General features: G+C 47.0%; 1 protein-coding gene across 1 annotated transcript; it reads right to left on the bottom strand.

Annotated features, from left to right (window-relative positions):
• Positions 1–2,961: 2,961 nt before the first annotated feature.
• MRPL48 (mitochondrial ribosomal protein L48) lies at positions 2,962–13,559 on the bottom strand. The gene is made up of 8 exons (XM_063305990.1): positions 13,376–13,559; positions 12,181–12,233; positions 11,176–11,219; positions 10,135–10,220; positions 8,942–9,114; positions 7,643–7,745; positions 6,217–6,306; positions 2,962–3,242 (listed from the first exon to the last, which is right to left on the bottom strand). The coding sequence occupies exons 1-8, from the start codon at positions 13,394–13,396 to the stop codon at positions 3,168–3,170; spliced, it is 645 nt and encodes a 214-aa protein (XP_063162060.1). The 5' UTR covers positions 13,397–13,559; the 3' UTR covers positions 2,962–3,167.
• Between the last annotated feature and the right edge of the window lie 1,149 nt (positions 13,560–14,708).

Here is a 14,708-nt window from a genome sequence, read left to right as displayed (position 1 = left end):
TTATGGTGCAGGGGAGAGAGGCTGCGTCACGTGGCTAGAGCCAGGCTTTCCTGCTCCCCCAAGCTTTCGTGGTTTCTTCAGTGTTGTGGTTTCTTTTGGGGGGGAGATGGGCAGTAATAGAAATTTGAATAATCAATTAAATGGATCAATTTTTCTCCTCAAAATAGAGGCAAAGCCTTGTCACTCACTGTTCCCGGTTGTAGGGAGGCTTCGGGGACCACGTGACAAGAGGCAAGTGGTGCTGCTGCTAAATTCTGACCGTGCTTCACTTCTCGGAACCGCTGAGGTCTGTTTACCTGGCAAGGATCTTGAACCTCTGCAGAGCAAGGACTCCTGCCTAACAGATGCTCAGCGAGGCAGCTGAAGAGCATCTCCTACGATGGCAAAGGGCATGTTGAGGGGGGGGAGCTCCCACCCCAGCACTGCCTGCGTGGTGGGCGAGAGTGTTTCATGGCGATCAGCACTTCTTGCGTTAGGGACTCGCCAAGTGGCACTGGGACATCAAGAAGCATTTTGAGGATGCGCACCATAAGCGACTGAGCAACTGTTCACGCTTACGGTGGCGGCTGTGCAGCAGGCTCACCTGTCCTCAAAGGGTGGTCTATTCAGGAGCTGCAGTGTTCTGAGCTCACATGATGCCCTGAGCCAAGTCCCCTGGCCTGGGTTTACATTACACGCTAGTGTAATGATTGCCCTAGCCCAAATACTCAGACTCACAAGAGGCTGCTATATGAAATCTGATTTATTAAGGAACTAAAGGCAAATACAGAGAAAGCTGAGAATGAGCAAAAGCGCGCCAAATACAAACTTAAACCCTTGGTGCAAACGTATCCCGCCTCCCTCGTAACAGCCCCGCCCGGCACAGGTGCTAGCAATCGTCAGAGTTGCTAGCCTGGGAAAGTAACCTTGAGCGCAGTAGATAATGCAAATACATTCCAAAGCAAAGCCAAAAGATAACTACTCCCATCCTCCCGAGAAAGATGAAACACGCATCCAGTTAATGACATGACATGCGAAACGTTACGATGTATCAAAGACATTGAAACGGCGAACATGACATACCGCCCCCCTAAAATTACCCCTAGGGACCCGGCTTAGTGGGATAAGCAGAGTGGAAACGGGCAACTAGGACAGGGGAAGCCACATCTCAGGCACAGGCCTTTTGCATACCGCTTCTCTCGCTCCTCGTCCCAGGGTCGTTGTCCTGGTCTCCCCCCGGTGCTCGATGGGCGGCTGGGCTTCACCTCCCGCCCCGATTTGACGGTCTTTCGATGGGCGAAGATCTCATGGGCATGTTCAGCCCTCCCCGCCAGCTGGATCCATTCGTACAGCGTATATGGGTCGTCCCTCCCCAAGGACCAGCGCAGCACCTCTGTATTCAGGCCATCCTTGAATAGCTCGATAATGGTGGCTTGGGACCAGTCATCCACCTTCCCAGCAAGCGCTTTAAACTCCAAAGCATAATCAGCCACGGATCTTGACCCCTGCTTAAGTTCCTTCAGGGCTCGCTTTGCCCTCTCTTTCGCCAAGGGATCCTCGAAGTGTTGTTTCAATGCCCAGAGGAACTCATCGAATTTCTCCAGTTCAGGCGCTTCCGACTGGCACATCTGGACATACCAGTCTGCCGCCCTCCCCTTCAGTTTGGTGGCAATGGTGATGATCTTTGCCTTTTCCGACTGGAAAAGCGACCCCCATTCCTCCATGTAGGCTTTAGCATTCGTCAGGAAAAATGAGAGTTTGGTTGGGTCCCCATCAAACTTGACAAGGAAGTCTCTCATCCCGCCTCCCGCCGGGCTGCGCCCCACCACCGGTGCTGCAGGGGTTTGCGCCTCCCTGGCTCGCGGCGGCGCGGGGCCCCGGGGCGGCCGCCCTGGCGATGCCGCGATTTCCATCTGGACCGACTGGTCCCCTTCGCGCCTCCGCGCCGGCCGTCGCTGCTCCGGGGACTGCCCATGGGACGAAGGGGTTGAATGCCGTTGGCTTGATCCTTCCCGGATTTCCCGCAACGAGGTCACCTCTAAGCTCAGCTGTTTCAGTATAGCTTCTAACGAGTCCATTTTTGACTCCAGCACTCGGATCCGATCCGGGGTGGGGGAGCCCTCCGCTGGCTGCACCTGCACCACGTTGGGGGATAATGGGTATCTCTGCCTCCAGGATGGGCCCCCCGCCACCGTGGCATCCCCTTGGGTCTCATCCCAGGTGACCAGCTCGCCCGGAGAATTTACGGTAGTCTCCGGGGCGGTTTTCAGACCTCCGGCTTCTTCCTCCGACTCGGAGCTCGCCTCTTCTAGGATGGCTGACAGCTCCCCACCTTGGGACGGTCGGTCGGCCTGCCTCACGGTCGAGTCCTGTTCCCCTTCTTCCATCATCACGATGTCGGGTTCGGTCATCGCGGGCTCTCTCCCTCACAGGGTTAGACACTTGTCTTTCCTGGACAGGGGCCAGCGGGGTTGGGATCTTAGATTCTCAGCTTTATGTAATGATTGCCCTAGCCCAAATACTCAGACTCACAAGAGGCTGCTATATGAAATCTGATTTATTAAGGAACTAAAGGCAAATACAGAGAAAGCTGAGAATGAGCAAAAGCGCGCCAAATACAAACTTAAACCCTTGGTGCAAACGTATCCCGCCTCCCTCGTAACAGCCCCGCCCGGCACAGGTGCTAGCAATCGTCAGAGTTGCTAGCCTGGGAAAGTAACCTTGAGCGCAGTAGATAATGCAAATACATTCCAAAGCAAAGCCAAAAGATAACTACTCCCATCCTCCCGAGAAAGATGAAACACGCATCCAGTTAATGACATGACATGCGAAACGTTACGATGTATCAAAGACATTGAAACGGCTTCAAATGTAATTAACATTTATGATTCCAGGTGTCATGTGAATACAGTCATGGTTGTGTTACCTGGGCTTCCACCCTAACTGTAAAGATTTGAGTAGCCATTTGGACAGGAGCAGGTAATTTCAAGAACCTTTATTTAACCTCTGCTGCAGGAGCTGTTTTCTGTTCCCAGTTCTGTAAAAACCTCTGCATGCTATAATAATATCACAGAAATGTGGCGGCAGGGTTGGGTTTTCCAGGAAACAGATTAACTTTCACCAGGTCAGGAAAGCTGCAGGGAGGGTGGCTTGGACCAACGGAAGGCGTAATGAGCCACCAGCCTGCCTCACTGCAGTCTGGCACGAAGCTCGTCAAGTTCTGTGCGAATCTTCAATCGAATTCTGAAATCCTCCTCTGTGTGCTGAAGGGAGGAAGCAAACTGGGCATTCAGATCTGATGCAATGTTAAATCATGGTTGCTTAAGAAAGTTACCAAGTCTTTGTACTTGCCAAGATTTAGATCACCTAAACAATGGTTTATAAAATACTGTGGCTGGATCTGCACAATATGCTTCACTTGAAACAAAACAATCCACGCTACGAATCCAGCCTTTAAGTTGGTTTATCAAAATACGTTCCACAGAATTCTAGGATTCCATGAAATTCCATGCAACACTAAGGGCAAGGTGAAATGTTCGCTTATACATCGCCAGTTTTCTATCCCTAGAGCTTTGCCGCTTGATCAAAAGTTCCAGGAAACCTTTTAACTAAAATCTTAACTTAATCTGGAAATGCTTTGAAAAACCCTGATTTACATAATGCAGTAAGCTACAATCTATTTTGTTTAGTTTTGGCTTGGGCTGAGCAACCCAGTTCAGTTTATGTGAATCCCACTCCTGATGGATGATAGGGCCAGAAACAGCAATTATGTGAGTTTGAGGAGGGGAAAGATGTAACATTCCTGTCCAGAACTCCATAAAAATTCCTGATTTGGGGGAATTTTACTGCTACAGTAAAACCTTGTACACAGGGAAGGGCATGATATAATTTAACACCTGTCTCTCTCTGAGAGCTTAGGGGAAGGTAAACTATGGATACCATTCTGATAAATATTACAGTGGTATGTTCTGTTGCAAATATGAGAAACAGATGATAATGTGTCTTTGAAACCAGAAATGCTTCCAAGAAAACCCAAGATCGACAAGTACTCCTCAAATACAGGTAGTCCTCACTTAACAACCACAATAGGGACGGGAAACTGGTTGTTAAGCGATGCAGTCGTTAAGTGAGTCACATGACCGGACCCATTTTACAACTATCTTTATGATGGCCGTTAAGCGAATCCAGCATCCCCAATGGATGTTTTTTTTGCCAGAAACCAGCAAAAAAGGTCACAAATCGTAATCATGTGACCACAGGACGCTGTACCCAGTTGTAAATGCAAGATGGCTGCCAAGTGCCTGAATTGCAATCATGTGACTGCAGGGGTCACATGACAGTTGTAAGTGTGAATACAGATCGTAAAGCCTTTTTCTGAGGCTGTTGTAAATTCGGGCCATTATTAAACAAATGGTTGTTAAGTGAGGACTACCTGTAGCTAACAAGTAGGTTGCTTTAGAGTTGGATTTGCCCCTAGACAGTGCAACAACAAATTCCTTGATACGGTGAGGCTCTGTTAAATCCACCCGTCTTCCAACCAGATATCATGCAAACAAGGCAGGAGGGGCCAAGCACATTCAGTCAGGAGAACCAAAATATCCAGCAGGCTGCTGACACCGCTCCCTCTAAAGCAGTCTCTCTCAAACTTGTCAACTTGAAGATTTGTGGACTTCAGCTCCCAGAATTCCCCAGCCAGCCTGGGGATTCTGGGAGTTGAAGTCCACAAAGTAGCTTAGGTCGAGAAGCACTGCTCCAAAGGACCTCCCCTTCCCCAAAGCTCTTCAGCCAGCTTCTTCCTCAACTGCAGCTCTCCTGCAAGGGGCTGCCTGGGATTTATGCCTCATGGCTGCCTGATGGTGCGTCAGTTAAGAACTGACGGCATGTCAGATCCCCCGATCAAAGGTTTCACAGAAACCCTTATCAGGGCATCTCCCATCATGTCATCCTCTAAGGTTGCCGGATGGGAGGGGTGTGTGAAGTTGGAGTGTGAAGTGGTTTGTTATGGCTATGGAGCACATCAAGGACGCGGGGTCGAGATACGCCAGGAACACCATCTGGATGGGAGGGGGGGTGACACGGTTTCGTGGGAAAGGGGACTAACTAAGGGGATGTAGTTTTAAGTTAGGTTTGAGCGGGAAATCTTTATTTGCAGCTTGCCTTCTGTACCGTTCATTACGCTTCATTAAAACAGTTAAAGGAGTCCCAGCCTCCTGACTGTGACTGTGTGAATGCTCGAGTGAGCAGGTGCTGACACGGCAGGAGAGGAAGAGCCATTCAGCCTCTCGGTCTCAGGGGCAAGAAAATGCCTACCAGGCAAGACGTATCCAAGCAAACTCTCCCAAACAGCGAGTTCAGCACCAGGAGAGCCAGAGCAGCCTAACCAGAGCTGCCTCCTCCGGCTGTTCTGGGGTGGCAGCTCACCGCACAGGAGGGCCCCAGAGACGTTCCAGCTGACCCTGAGAGAGGAGGAGCGGCACGGGGGTCCTCTCACGAGCATGAGAAAGTCCTCAGGACGCAGCTTTCAGGGGTCGCCATCCGATGCGCTTCACTGGAGAACAGGGAGGGCGTCCCGGGGCCCTGGACATTTTGTTCTGTTTCAAGGGAGGGTCCCAGGAAAAGCGCCCTCCAAGGGTGCCCTGAGATAGCTGTCAGATGCAAATTCCTTCAGATGCAATGTGCACGCATGCCGAGGTCAAATTGTGGGGAGTATTTGTATGCTTCACAGGGACACACACACAGATCTTTGTGCATATCTAAATTCAAGATCCATATTGCTGAACAGGGATGTGGATCATAAATATGGATGCAGATCATCATTCCAGTCATGTAGAAACCACAAAAATTGTTTGTAGTCCCTTAAGACAGGGTTCCTCAACCTCAGCAACTCTAAGCTGTGCAGACTTCAACACAGCTGAACCTTCAACACAACTGTGCAAACTTCAACGCAACTCCAACCTTGGCAACTAAGCTGTGCGGACTTCAACTCCCAGAATTCCCCAGCTTTGCTGGCTGAGGAATTCTGGGAGTTGGAGTCCACACAGCTTAGAGTTGCCAAGATTGAGGAACCCTGCCTTAAGAGACAAATTTACTGTGACATGAGCTTGCATATGCCTTACAAAGGGCACTGCGGCCCATGAAAGCTTATGAAATTGAGGTTTAATTTAGTCAAAGTTAGTAAACCTGTCCTTCAGGTTTTTGTTGGTTTTTCTCTAAATATTTCAGTAAGAATCCACATACCTCTTTCACTAGCAGATGGACTCCTTCAGGCAGGTTATTCTGAATAATTTCCAAGAAAATAGGACTGAACGCGGCGCTCAGTTGTTTAATCTGGAGAAAAGGAGGAAGAATCACTTTCCAGAGGAAAAAAGAAAACAAAAATGCAAAGTGGGGCATATTGTTGTGGCCTATTGATTTATCTGTTGAATTTTTATACCCCTAAATTTACAGAAAGACTCCCCACAGTTTCTGTTTCAAAACATATTGATACAAAAATCAACCCGAATTAAAACGTCCACAGGAAAACATTATTTTGAGATTAGATTATTGTCATAAAAATAATAAAACGATAGCAAGAGCGATGATGGATGGCCTCAGTCCTTCTAGAGATAAGGAATCCATTTCAAGCACAAAGATCAGAGGCACAGCATAAAACTAGAGGTCTGACTAACTGGAAAATGGTTTCTTTGCTCATCATTTTCACTATCCGTTTTTCTCCCAAGCTCCCATTTTGCATTCCTCTAGTATTTATTGAATTCCACAGCTGGGTAGGGACGGGTGGATCTTTCCCCATGGTCTTCCTTTCTAACAGCCTCCATCAGTAAACTGGGCAACGAAGATTCATCCACTCCCCCTCTGCCAGCCCTCTGAGGTAGGCCAGGTCAGGAAACAGACTCCACAAGATTGACTGGAACTCTACTGGAATGGGCTAGAGCAGAGTTTCTCAGCCTGGGCAATTGCAAGATGGCTGAACTTCAGCCTGGATGGTCATCTGGCAGAAATGCCCATCTCCAAGAGAATTAAGGTAAAGATGCCCTTGACTGCAACTTCTTTTAATATAAATTTTATTAAAAGTTTATGATTTGTGATTTTGATGATTAGGGGAAAAAAAACTGGATAACAGGAAAAAGTGAGCCTTTTTTTGTAACCACAGAGCAGTGTTTCTCAACCTTGGCAACTTTACGATGTGTGGACTTCAACTCCCAGAATTCCCCAGCCAGCCTTGCTTTGCTGGGGAATTCTGGGAGTTGAAGTCCACACGTCTTAGAGTTGCCACGGTTGAGAAACACTGCCACAGAGTACGAGTTAATGTTGTAATTGTACTTATATTTGCTGCAGAAGAAATTGGAAGCTGCTTCTTTCTATTTCTTTCTGTTCTCTCTTTTTGCCCGCCCTCCCTCCCTCCCTCCCTCCCTCCCTCCCTTGCTTGCTCTCCTTATTAGTTGGTGCAGGGTTTTATGTTCCTTGACTGCAGCTCTCAGACCGAGCTGACCCCTGCTTTGGGAGCCCAAGAAGGGCCTTTCATGGCCTGAAAGCGCTGCCCTTTCAGCCCCTACGCTCCTGCTTTGTGGGCATTTGGGAGACCTCAAGCAAGAAACTGGAGGCCTGTTGACAGACATCCTGCCGTCACGCCATTTTGGAAATCCAAACCCCCAAGGCAGCCTACCTGAACAACCCGCTGGTGGCTGGTCAGAACGGCGTCCACACGCATTTTGTTGTCCTGTTCCCCAGCCACCATCAGCTCCATGGTCTTCGTGGGCAAGGCATAGCTGGGGGGGCCACCAACAGGAGAGAAGAGAGTGAGAAATGGAGGGGAAACTCTTTTTTTCACTGTTTGGCACAAAGACATGAACTTTCAGCCTCTGAGACCAGGCGTGCAAGAGGCTCTTCCCAGCAAAGCAGGGCTGCAAATGAGATTGCCTGGGTTCCATCAAAGCGTGAGGCTGCTTTCACTAAGGAGCCCAGCTTGCACTCAATTCCTGCCCCGGGTCCATGGATGGGAAAAATTGGCACTGAAGGTGGATATTGCCAAACTCAACAAGGCACACTTCAGATTTTTTTTATCCCGCCTTCATTATTTTTATACAGGTAGTCCTCACTTAACAACCATTTGTTTGGTGATGGTTTGGACTTACGACGGTACCAGAAAACGCAACTTGTGATCAGTCCTCACACTTACAACCATTGCAGCACCCCCCCCGGTCACATGATCACAATTTGGGCACTTGGCAACCAGTTTGCATTTATCACCACATGTCAGTGTCCTGTGGCCACGTGATCACCATTCTTGACCTTCCCAGACGGCTTCTGGCAAGCAAAATCAATGGGGAACTGCGTCACTCGCTTAAAGACCACGTGGTTTGCTCAGCATCTGTGAGGCCTTGCACAGTGCCAACACCCACCACCTTCACCAGGGTGGGGAGAGCTGAAGTGGAGGTGAGTGCGGCAGGGCGGTGGAGCCTCGTCTGCCGAAGGGAGCTCGCTGGGCCCAGCTGGGGAGAAGGCAGCAGGACGGAACCAGCTGTTCACGCGGGGCAGGAGGAGCGTGAGGTTCTTGCCTAACCACTGCAACCAGGACTCCTTGAACTGCATTCGCTAAGCGGCACAGTCACGTTCTGTTTTGCCTAACAACCGCTTCACTTAGCGACAGAAATTCCGGTCTCAGTTAAAGCCGCTAAGCAAGCACTACCTGTATCAATTTGGGAACTTATTTCCTGCATATATTTTCCCACAGTTGGGGGAACATGCTCCCATTTCATGCCATCTCCTAGACGATTCCACTAATATTGCCAAAGAGCAGCGGGTTTTACTCAGCAGGAAGGTGAGGCATACCACGCCCATGAGGCCTCCTGGTCCTCGGGGTGAAACGATACAGTCAGGAAACACCCGAGTCACACGGAGGTTTAGCCCCGCAACTCTCTGGATCTTAAGGGCAGGTAACCTCTTCACACAGCAAGCCTCTTACCTTTCTACCACCCGGATGGACAGCTTGTTGCACAGCCGATGAACATACTGAGCATAGTGCTCGACCAGAGTGACGTCATAGCCAGTCACCACAATGTTCAAGCTTCCGTAGCTGTGTTCTGTGCCAGGGTCAATTTCCTTCATTTCCACATGATTCTTCCTTTTCTTAGAGGGCTGGGGGAAAGAGCAGAGTTTAAGAGCTGGGACACTGGCAAACACCAAAGTTCTTTTCTTAACTCAAAACCTAAGCCTTATATGCAGAGCCACAGTTAGGACACAACACTGTGAATACAGGTAGTCCTCACTTAACAACCATTTGTTTAGTGACAGTTCAGACTACAACGGTGTTGGGAAAAACGACTTACGACCAGTCCTCACACTTATGACTGATGCAGCATCCCCGCAGTCACATGATCACGATTTGGGAGCTTGGCAACCGGTTCACATTTATGACCGTCAGTGTCCCATGGTCATATGATTGCCATTTTCTACATTTGTGGCTGGCTTCTGGCAAGCAAAATCAATGGGGAACCACATGATTTGCTTAACGACCACATGGTTCACTTACCACCTGCTGTGATTCTCTTAACACCCACCACAAAAAAGGTCGTAAAATCAGGTCAGATTCACTTAATGACCACTTCACTTAGCAACCAAAATTTCAGGCCCAATTGTGGTCACTAAGTGAGGACTACCTGTATATGTCTCTGCTGTACCTTCTGCAGCTAGGGACAGAATCTAATTCAGAAAAACAAGCAAACAGAATACTTTGAACCAGGGCTTCTCAACCTGGGCCATTTTAAGATGTGTGAACTGCGATTCCCAGAATTCCCCAGCCAGCAACACTGGCTGGGGAATTCTGCGAGTTGCAGTCCACACATCTTTCCAGGTTGGGAAACCCTGCTTTAAACACTATGGAGAGCAGAAGGCTGCAGTGAATGCTCCTCTTCCCCCCGCCCCGATACTTGTCAAGATTCCCTTTTCTGCATGACGAAAAGGATAATGCTAAGTTACAACTCCTTTGGAATGTCAACTTCTAAGATGCAAGAAATGTCTAATCCCTGCCCTGGCTTTGCTGAGGAACCAATAGCCCCCTTCTAACCCAGAGAGCCTTCAGCTGATAGTCTTGTCCATCTAGAAATCCATCTTTAAGAAGCTACCGAATCAGCAGAGGCTAAGATTTGAAACGCTCACCTCTGGGGGAAGGAGATGTCTGTACCGGCCAATACTGTGGGTAGGCTGGGATCTGTAGTGTCTTTGAAAATTCTGCTGCAGGCTGCCTTTAAGAGAGAGAGAGAGAGAGAGAGAGAGGAAAAAAAACAATACAGAAAGCATGGAAGGTCTAGACTGTACTTCTGAAGTAGCCATGACAGATATTTCTCAATACAAATTTAGTTCAGCTTAATCCATTTTTCAAATTCTGTTCTAAGTAGTCGAGGTTAGCACTACTGGTTGGGTTCAACAGTACTAAGCCATAAACTATAGTTTACAAACCACAGTGGCTGCTTCACGTATCACACAAAGCCAAAACAAACTACATATCCATTTAGCACAGGAGAACTCAACCACAGTCTAATTTGATAGAGTCCAACTTCATAAATAACGTGGTGATCAAGCTGTTCAGTTAAACTAGCCCTCAATTCATTGCCGGCTTACTTGGATATAATCTGAGTTCTACGGGGCTTTTTTGCAAGTAAACCTTCAGAGGATTTATATACATTAGCCGAGAGAAGGTACTATAGGAACTATACTGGTCTTTCCTAGAGATACCCAGTCAGGTTCCTATCAGCTTGGGCCTCAATCTGTAGGTGGTTTCAGCTGGTCTAATCTTGTATTTTTAGGAAGACAAATACAAAACAGGAAGGACATAACTGCCTATTACTGGATTATTTATGTTAACACTTTTTGGTTGCGGCTGAATATTATTTTACACAGTGTACGGTTTCTGCAGCAATGCGATCCCCATGGAGCAACTGCAGTAGCTGGGAAATATGGGGGTTGTAATCCAGCATGTCAAAGGGAACAGACTGGGAAAGGCTGGTTTAGTATATCTTAAACATTTTTATAATGGGAAAATTACTGGGGAAAGACCCACTCTGTGCCTTCCCTAGTCCCTTGTTTCCACCAGCGAGGGGAGAATATAATTTTCTTTCATTATACCACAGCATAGCCCCAAAGACAATTCTCTTTCCCAGGTTATGACAAATGGGTTAAAAACAAACAAAATGTTCTTACCTATAGAACAGGTTGGATTCCTTCTGGACGATTTTAATGCAAGGCTAAAAAACAAACAGATAGATAAATCCTCATTATGCTCTGCTGGTGCTTCCACAGTACAAAAACTTACAGAGCCTTCCTGAGATTCTCCAATTAAAATGTAATTAAAATGCAAGGCCCCTAGCCCAATTGGCAAATCTATACAGAGGGCAAGTCATAAAGCCAAAGGAAAAAATCCTGCATTAATTTATTTGGAAGTAAGTCTGATCAAAAGTAGACTTCTTTCAAGAAAACAGACACCCATACCCTCTCTTTTCCCTGGTACTATATCCCAGTTTGAACAATTCCCACATATCAGACTGCACCATGGTTTGTTGAATAACTCAACCTTGGCTAGGTTTGCACCAGATGCTGTGCCACCAGTCACAATTGGGCAAACTCTAATGTTGAGACCTCTATGTCCTTAACAACATATTTACATGAGTTAGTGATACTTAAAAGTTTGTGAATCCTAACAATTTTTGATATTTCTGCATAAATACGACTTAAAACATTATCTGTTCTCCACACACGTGGAGATAGATAGAGAACCCAATTAAACAAATGAGTCAAAAACTTGTTCATTTATTTATTGAGGAAAATGATCCAAAACTCCAAATCCAAAGCTCACAAACTTTTAAGCACCTCTTTAGGTGGGACTGAACCAAGCAATAGCTACAACCAGACCCAAAATTGGGTGGGGACACCTATTCTTTTTCTTTTTTTCTGTTTCTGATGCTCTCACTCCTCCAATCCACAGACTTCAGGGAAAGGAGCAATCATTCTTGCCAGAAATCAGAACTGCAGAAAAGTTTTCCAGTAAGGCTGAAAATCAGGAGTCTGGTAGCAGCTTTTCACATGGCTGCCCTCTTAGAATGTTTACAATAAGGCTGAGCATCAAGAATTCTTCCTGTCCTTTTAGTACTATCTTCCATCAGGACACAAAACAACATACAAGATGAAGAGCAGGTCAGTGTATCTTACCTGAAAAATGCAAATCTTTGTTTTAAAAAAGATTCCTTTCCTAAGGACAGCACCTGGAAGAAAAAAGTTAAATAATCTGTTATAAAAGTAAGAAAAGTTACCAAGAGCTTTCCAAAGCACAAGGTTGCTCCTCAGCAAACTTCTCAAATTGATTGTACAAGCCTTCAAAGCTGTGTTTGCAAAAAACGTCCTACATTTCTCTTTCTGCTTAGTTCCTCTCACTCAGGGTTTTTCACCCTAGGGTTCCACAAGAGGTCACTAGGAGGTCCCTGGGAGATCTCGATTTATTTAAAAAATTATTTCAAATTCAGGCAAATTTACATTAAAGAGGTACGTTTCATTCTTTATTTTTAGTTTAAGAACACTGTCAAGGCATATATACAGGCCTACATGTAAAACGAATATAATAATTTTGTGACTTCTGGCCTATCTTTGAGCCTGAATGTGCAGGGGTTCCCCAAGGCCTGGAAAATATTTCAAGGGTTCCTCCAGGGTCAAAAGGTTGAGAAAGGCTGCTATAGAGCAAAACAAGGGAATTTCAAAAGTATAATATTTAGTGGCATGGGAAACACCTAATTCTAAATTCATTCTTGATGATGCACTCTTGACTTAAATTTATGATATACATACCCTTAGGCAAGTATAGTTGAAAGTCCTGACACTAGATTTACATTTTAAAAAGAAAAAAAAAAGGCCTAGAAATGTGTAAAGAAGTAAACTGAAATTATCTACCAGCATTTTTAGGAAGAAAATAGCTATTCTTGGGGCAGGGGGAAAGTCTATTAAATCCCAAATAAATAAAATAGTGCAAAAAAGAGAGAGAGGGTTTCAGTAATTCCATCTCCGTTATGGAAAAAAATGTCCTCGTAGCAAATTTTGGATAAACCAAAAGAAGCACCCACATACGGGGAATCCACCAATTCCCCATTTGCAGGCTCTACCCCCCTCCATCCGCACACGCTTCCCACCCTGGGGACCCCCAGATGGGCTCGGCTGGGCATGATGGGAGCAGGAATCCAAGCCATTCCCCGAGGACACCCGATTGAAGGAGGCTGGGTCAGCCGCCAAGGCCGTACAGGATCCCCGGGGCAGCCGTGCCACGACCACCCGCAGCTCCCCAACAGGCAGAGAAGGATGGGAAGAGGCACCCCAAATGGGGTCGGGAGGGGGACGTCCCCCCCTCCAAGATGCCTACTTTCCCCAAGGCCGCGCTCATGCTCCTCAGCGACGCCCCCAACCCTCCAGGCGGTAACCACGGCGACGCGGCGGAAGAATCACGAATCTGAATAGGTCTCCCTAAGGCCGGTCCCCCGCAGCTCCTGGGGTCCGTCACTAAAAAGGTCCCCCTTCCTGCCTGTCTCGCGGACACCAGGTTCCGCAGCCATTTTGTTCCCACGCCGCCAATCAGGAGCGTCCTCTCCGCTGTGGCTGTTCTAATTGGCTAAGAAGGGAGCATAGAGAGAAAAACTAGGAGAGGTGACCAGAGGGCCACGTTTCATATCTCTACTTCTCAAAGATGAGAGCCAGTTTGGTGTAGTGCAGTGTTTCTTAAACTATTTTTCTCTCGGGACCCTTTCCCATTTGGAAAATTATGGAGGACTCCAGAAGAGCCTTTTTTTTTTTTGGTAGGGATCATATTTATTGACTGTGTGGACCAGAACAAATTGTGGCAAGTTCTTAGTGGTATGGGGATACCAAGTCATCTTGTCTGCCTCCTGAGGAATCTGTATAACGACCAAGTAGCAACAGTAGGAACAGACCACGGAACAACGGACTGGCTTAAGATTGGGAAAGGAGTACGGCAGGGCTGTATCCTCTCACCCTACCTATTCAACTTGTACGCAGAACACATCATGCGACATGCTGGGCTTGAGGAATCCAAGGCTGGAGTTAAAATCGCTGGAAGAAACATTAACAATCTCAGATATGCAGATGATACCACTTGGATGGCTGAAAGCAAAGAGGAACTGAGGAGCCTTATGATGAAGGTGAAAGAAGAAAGTGCAAAAGCTGGCTTGCAGCTAAACCTCAAAAAAACCAAGATTATGGCAACCAGCTTGATTGATAACTGGCAAATAGAGGGAGAAAATGTAGAAGCAGTGAAAGACTTTGTATTTCTAGGTGTGAAGATTACTGCAGATGCTGACTGCAGTCAGGAAATCAGAAGACGCTTAATCCTTGGGAGAAGAGCAATGACAAATCTCGATAAAATAGTTAAGAGCAGAGACATCACACTGACAACAAAGGTCCGCATAGTCAAAGCAATGGTGTTCCCTGTAGTAACATATGGCTGCGAGAGCTGGACCATAAGGAAGGCTGAGAGAAGGAAGATTGATGCTTTTGAACTGTGGTGTTGGAGGAAAACTCTGAGAGTGCCTTGGACTGCAAGAAGATCAAACCAGTCCATCCTCCAGGAAATAAAGCCAGGCTGCTCACTTGAGGGAATGATACTAAAGGCAAAACTGAAATATTTTGGCCACATATTGAGAAGACAGGACACCCTGGAGAAGATGCTGATGCTAGGGAGA

This window comes from Candoia aspera, chromosome 5 (genome assembly GCF_035149785.1).
Source record: "Candoia aspera isolate rCanAsp1 chromosome 5, rCanAsp1.hap2, whole genome shotgun sequence".
Lineage (NCBI taxonomy): Eukaryota > Metazoa > Chordata > Lepidosauria > Squamata > Boidae > Candoia > Candoia aspera.
The sequence above is the reverse complement of the archived record's forward strand: the minus strand, read 5'-3'. Positions and strand labels throughout refer to the sequence as shown.

Coding starts and splice junctions, on each gene's coding strand:
- MRPL48 (XM_063305990.1), bottom strand. CDS start 13,396: ATGAGCGCGGCCTTGGGGAAA. Junction 12,234..13,375: donor TGAGCGCGGCCTTGGGGAAA/GTAGGCATCTTG, acceptor TTTTTCTTCCAG/GTGCTGTCCTTAGGAAAGGA. Junction 7,746..8,941: donor TCCATCCGGGTGGTAGAAAG/GTAAGAGGCTTG, acceptor TGGCCCCCCCAG/CTATGCCTTGCCCACGAAGA.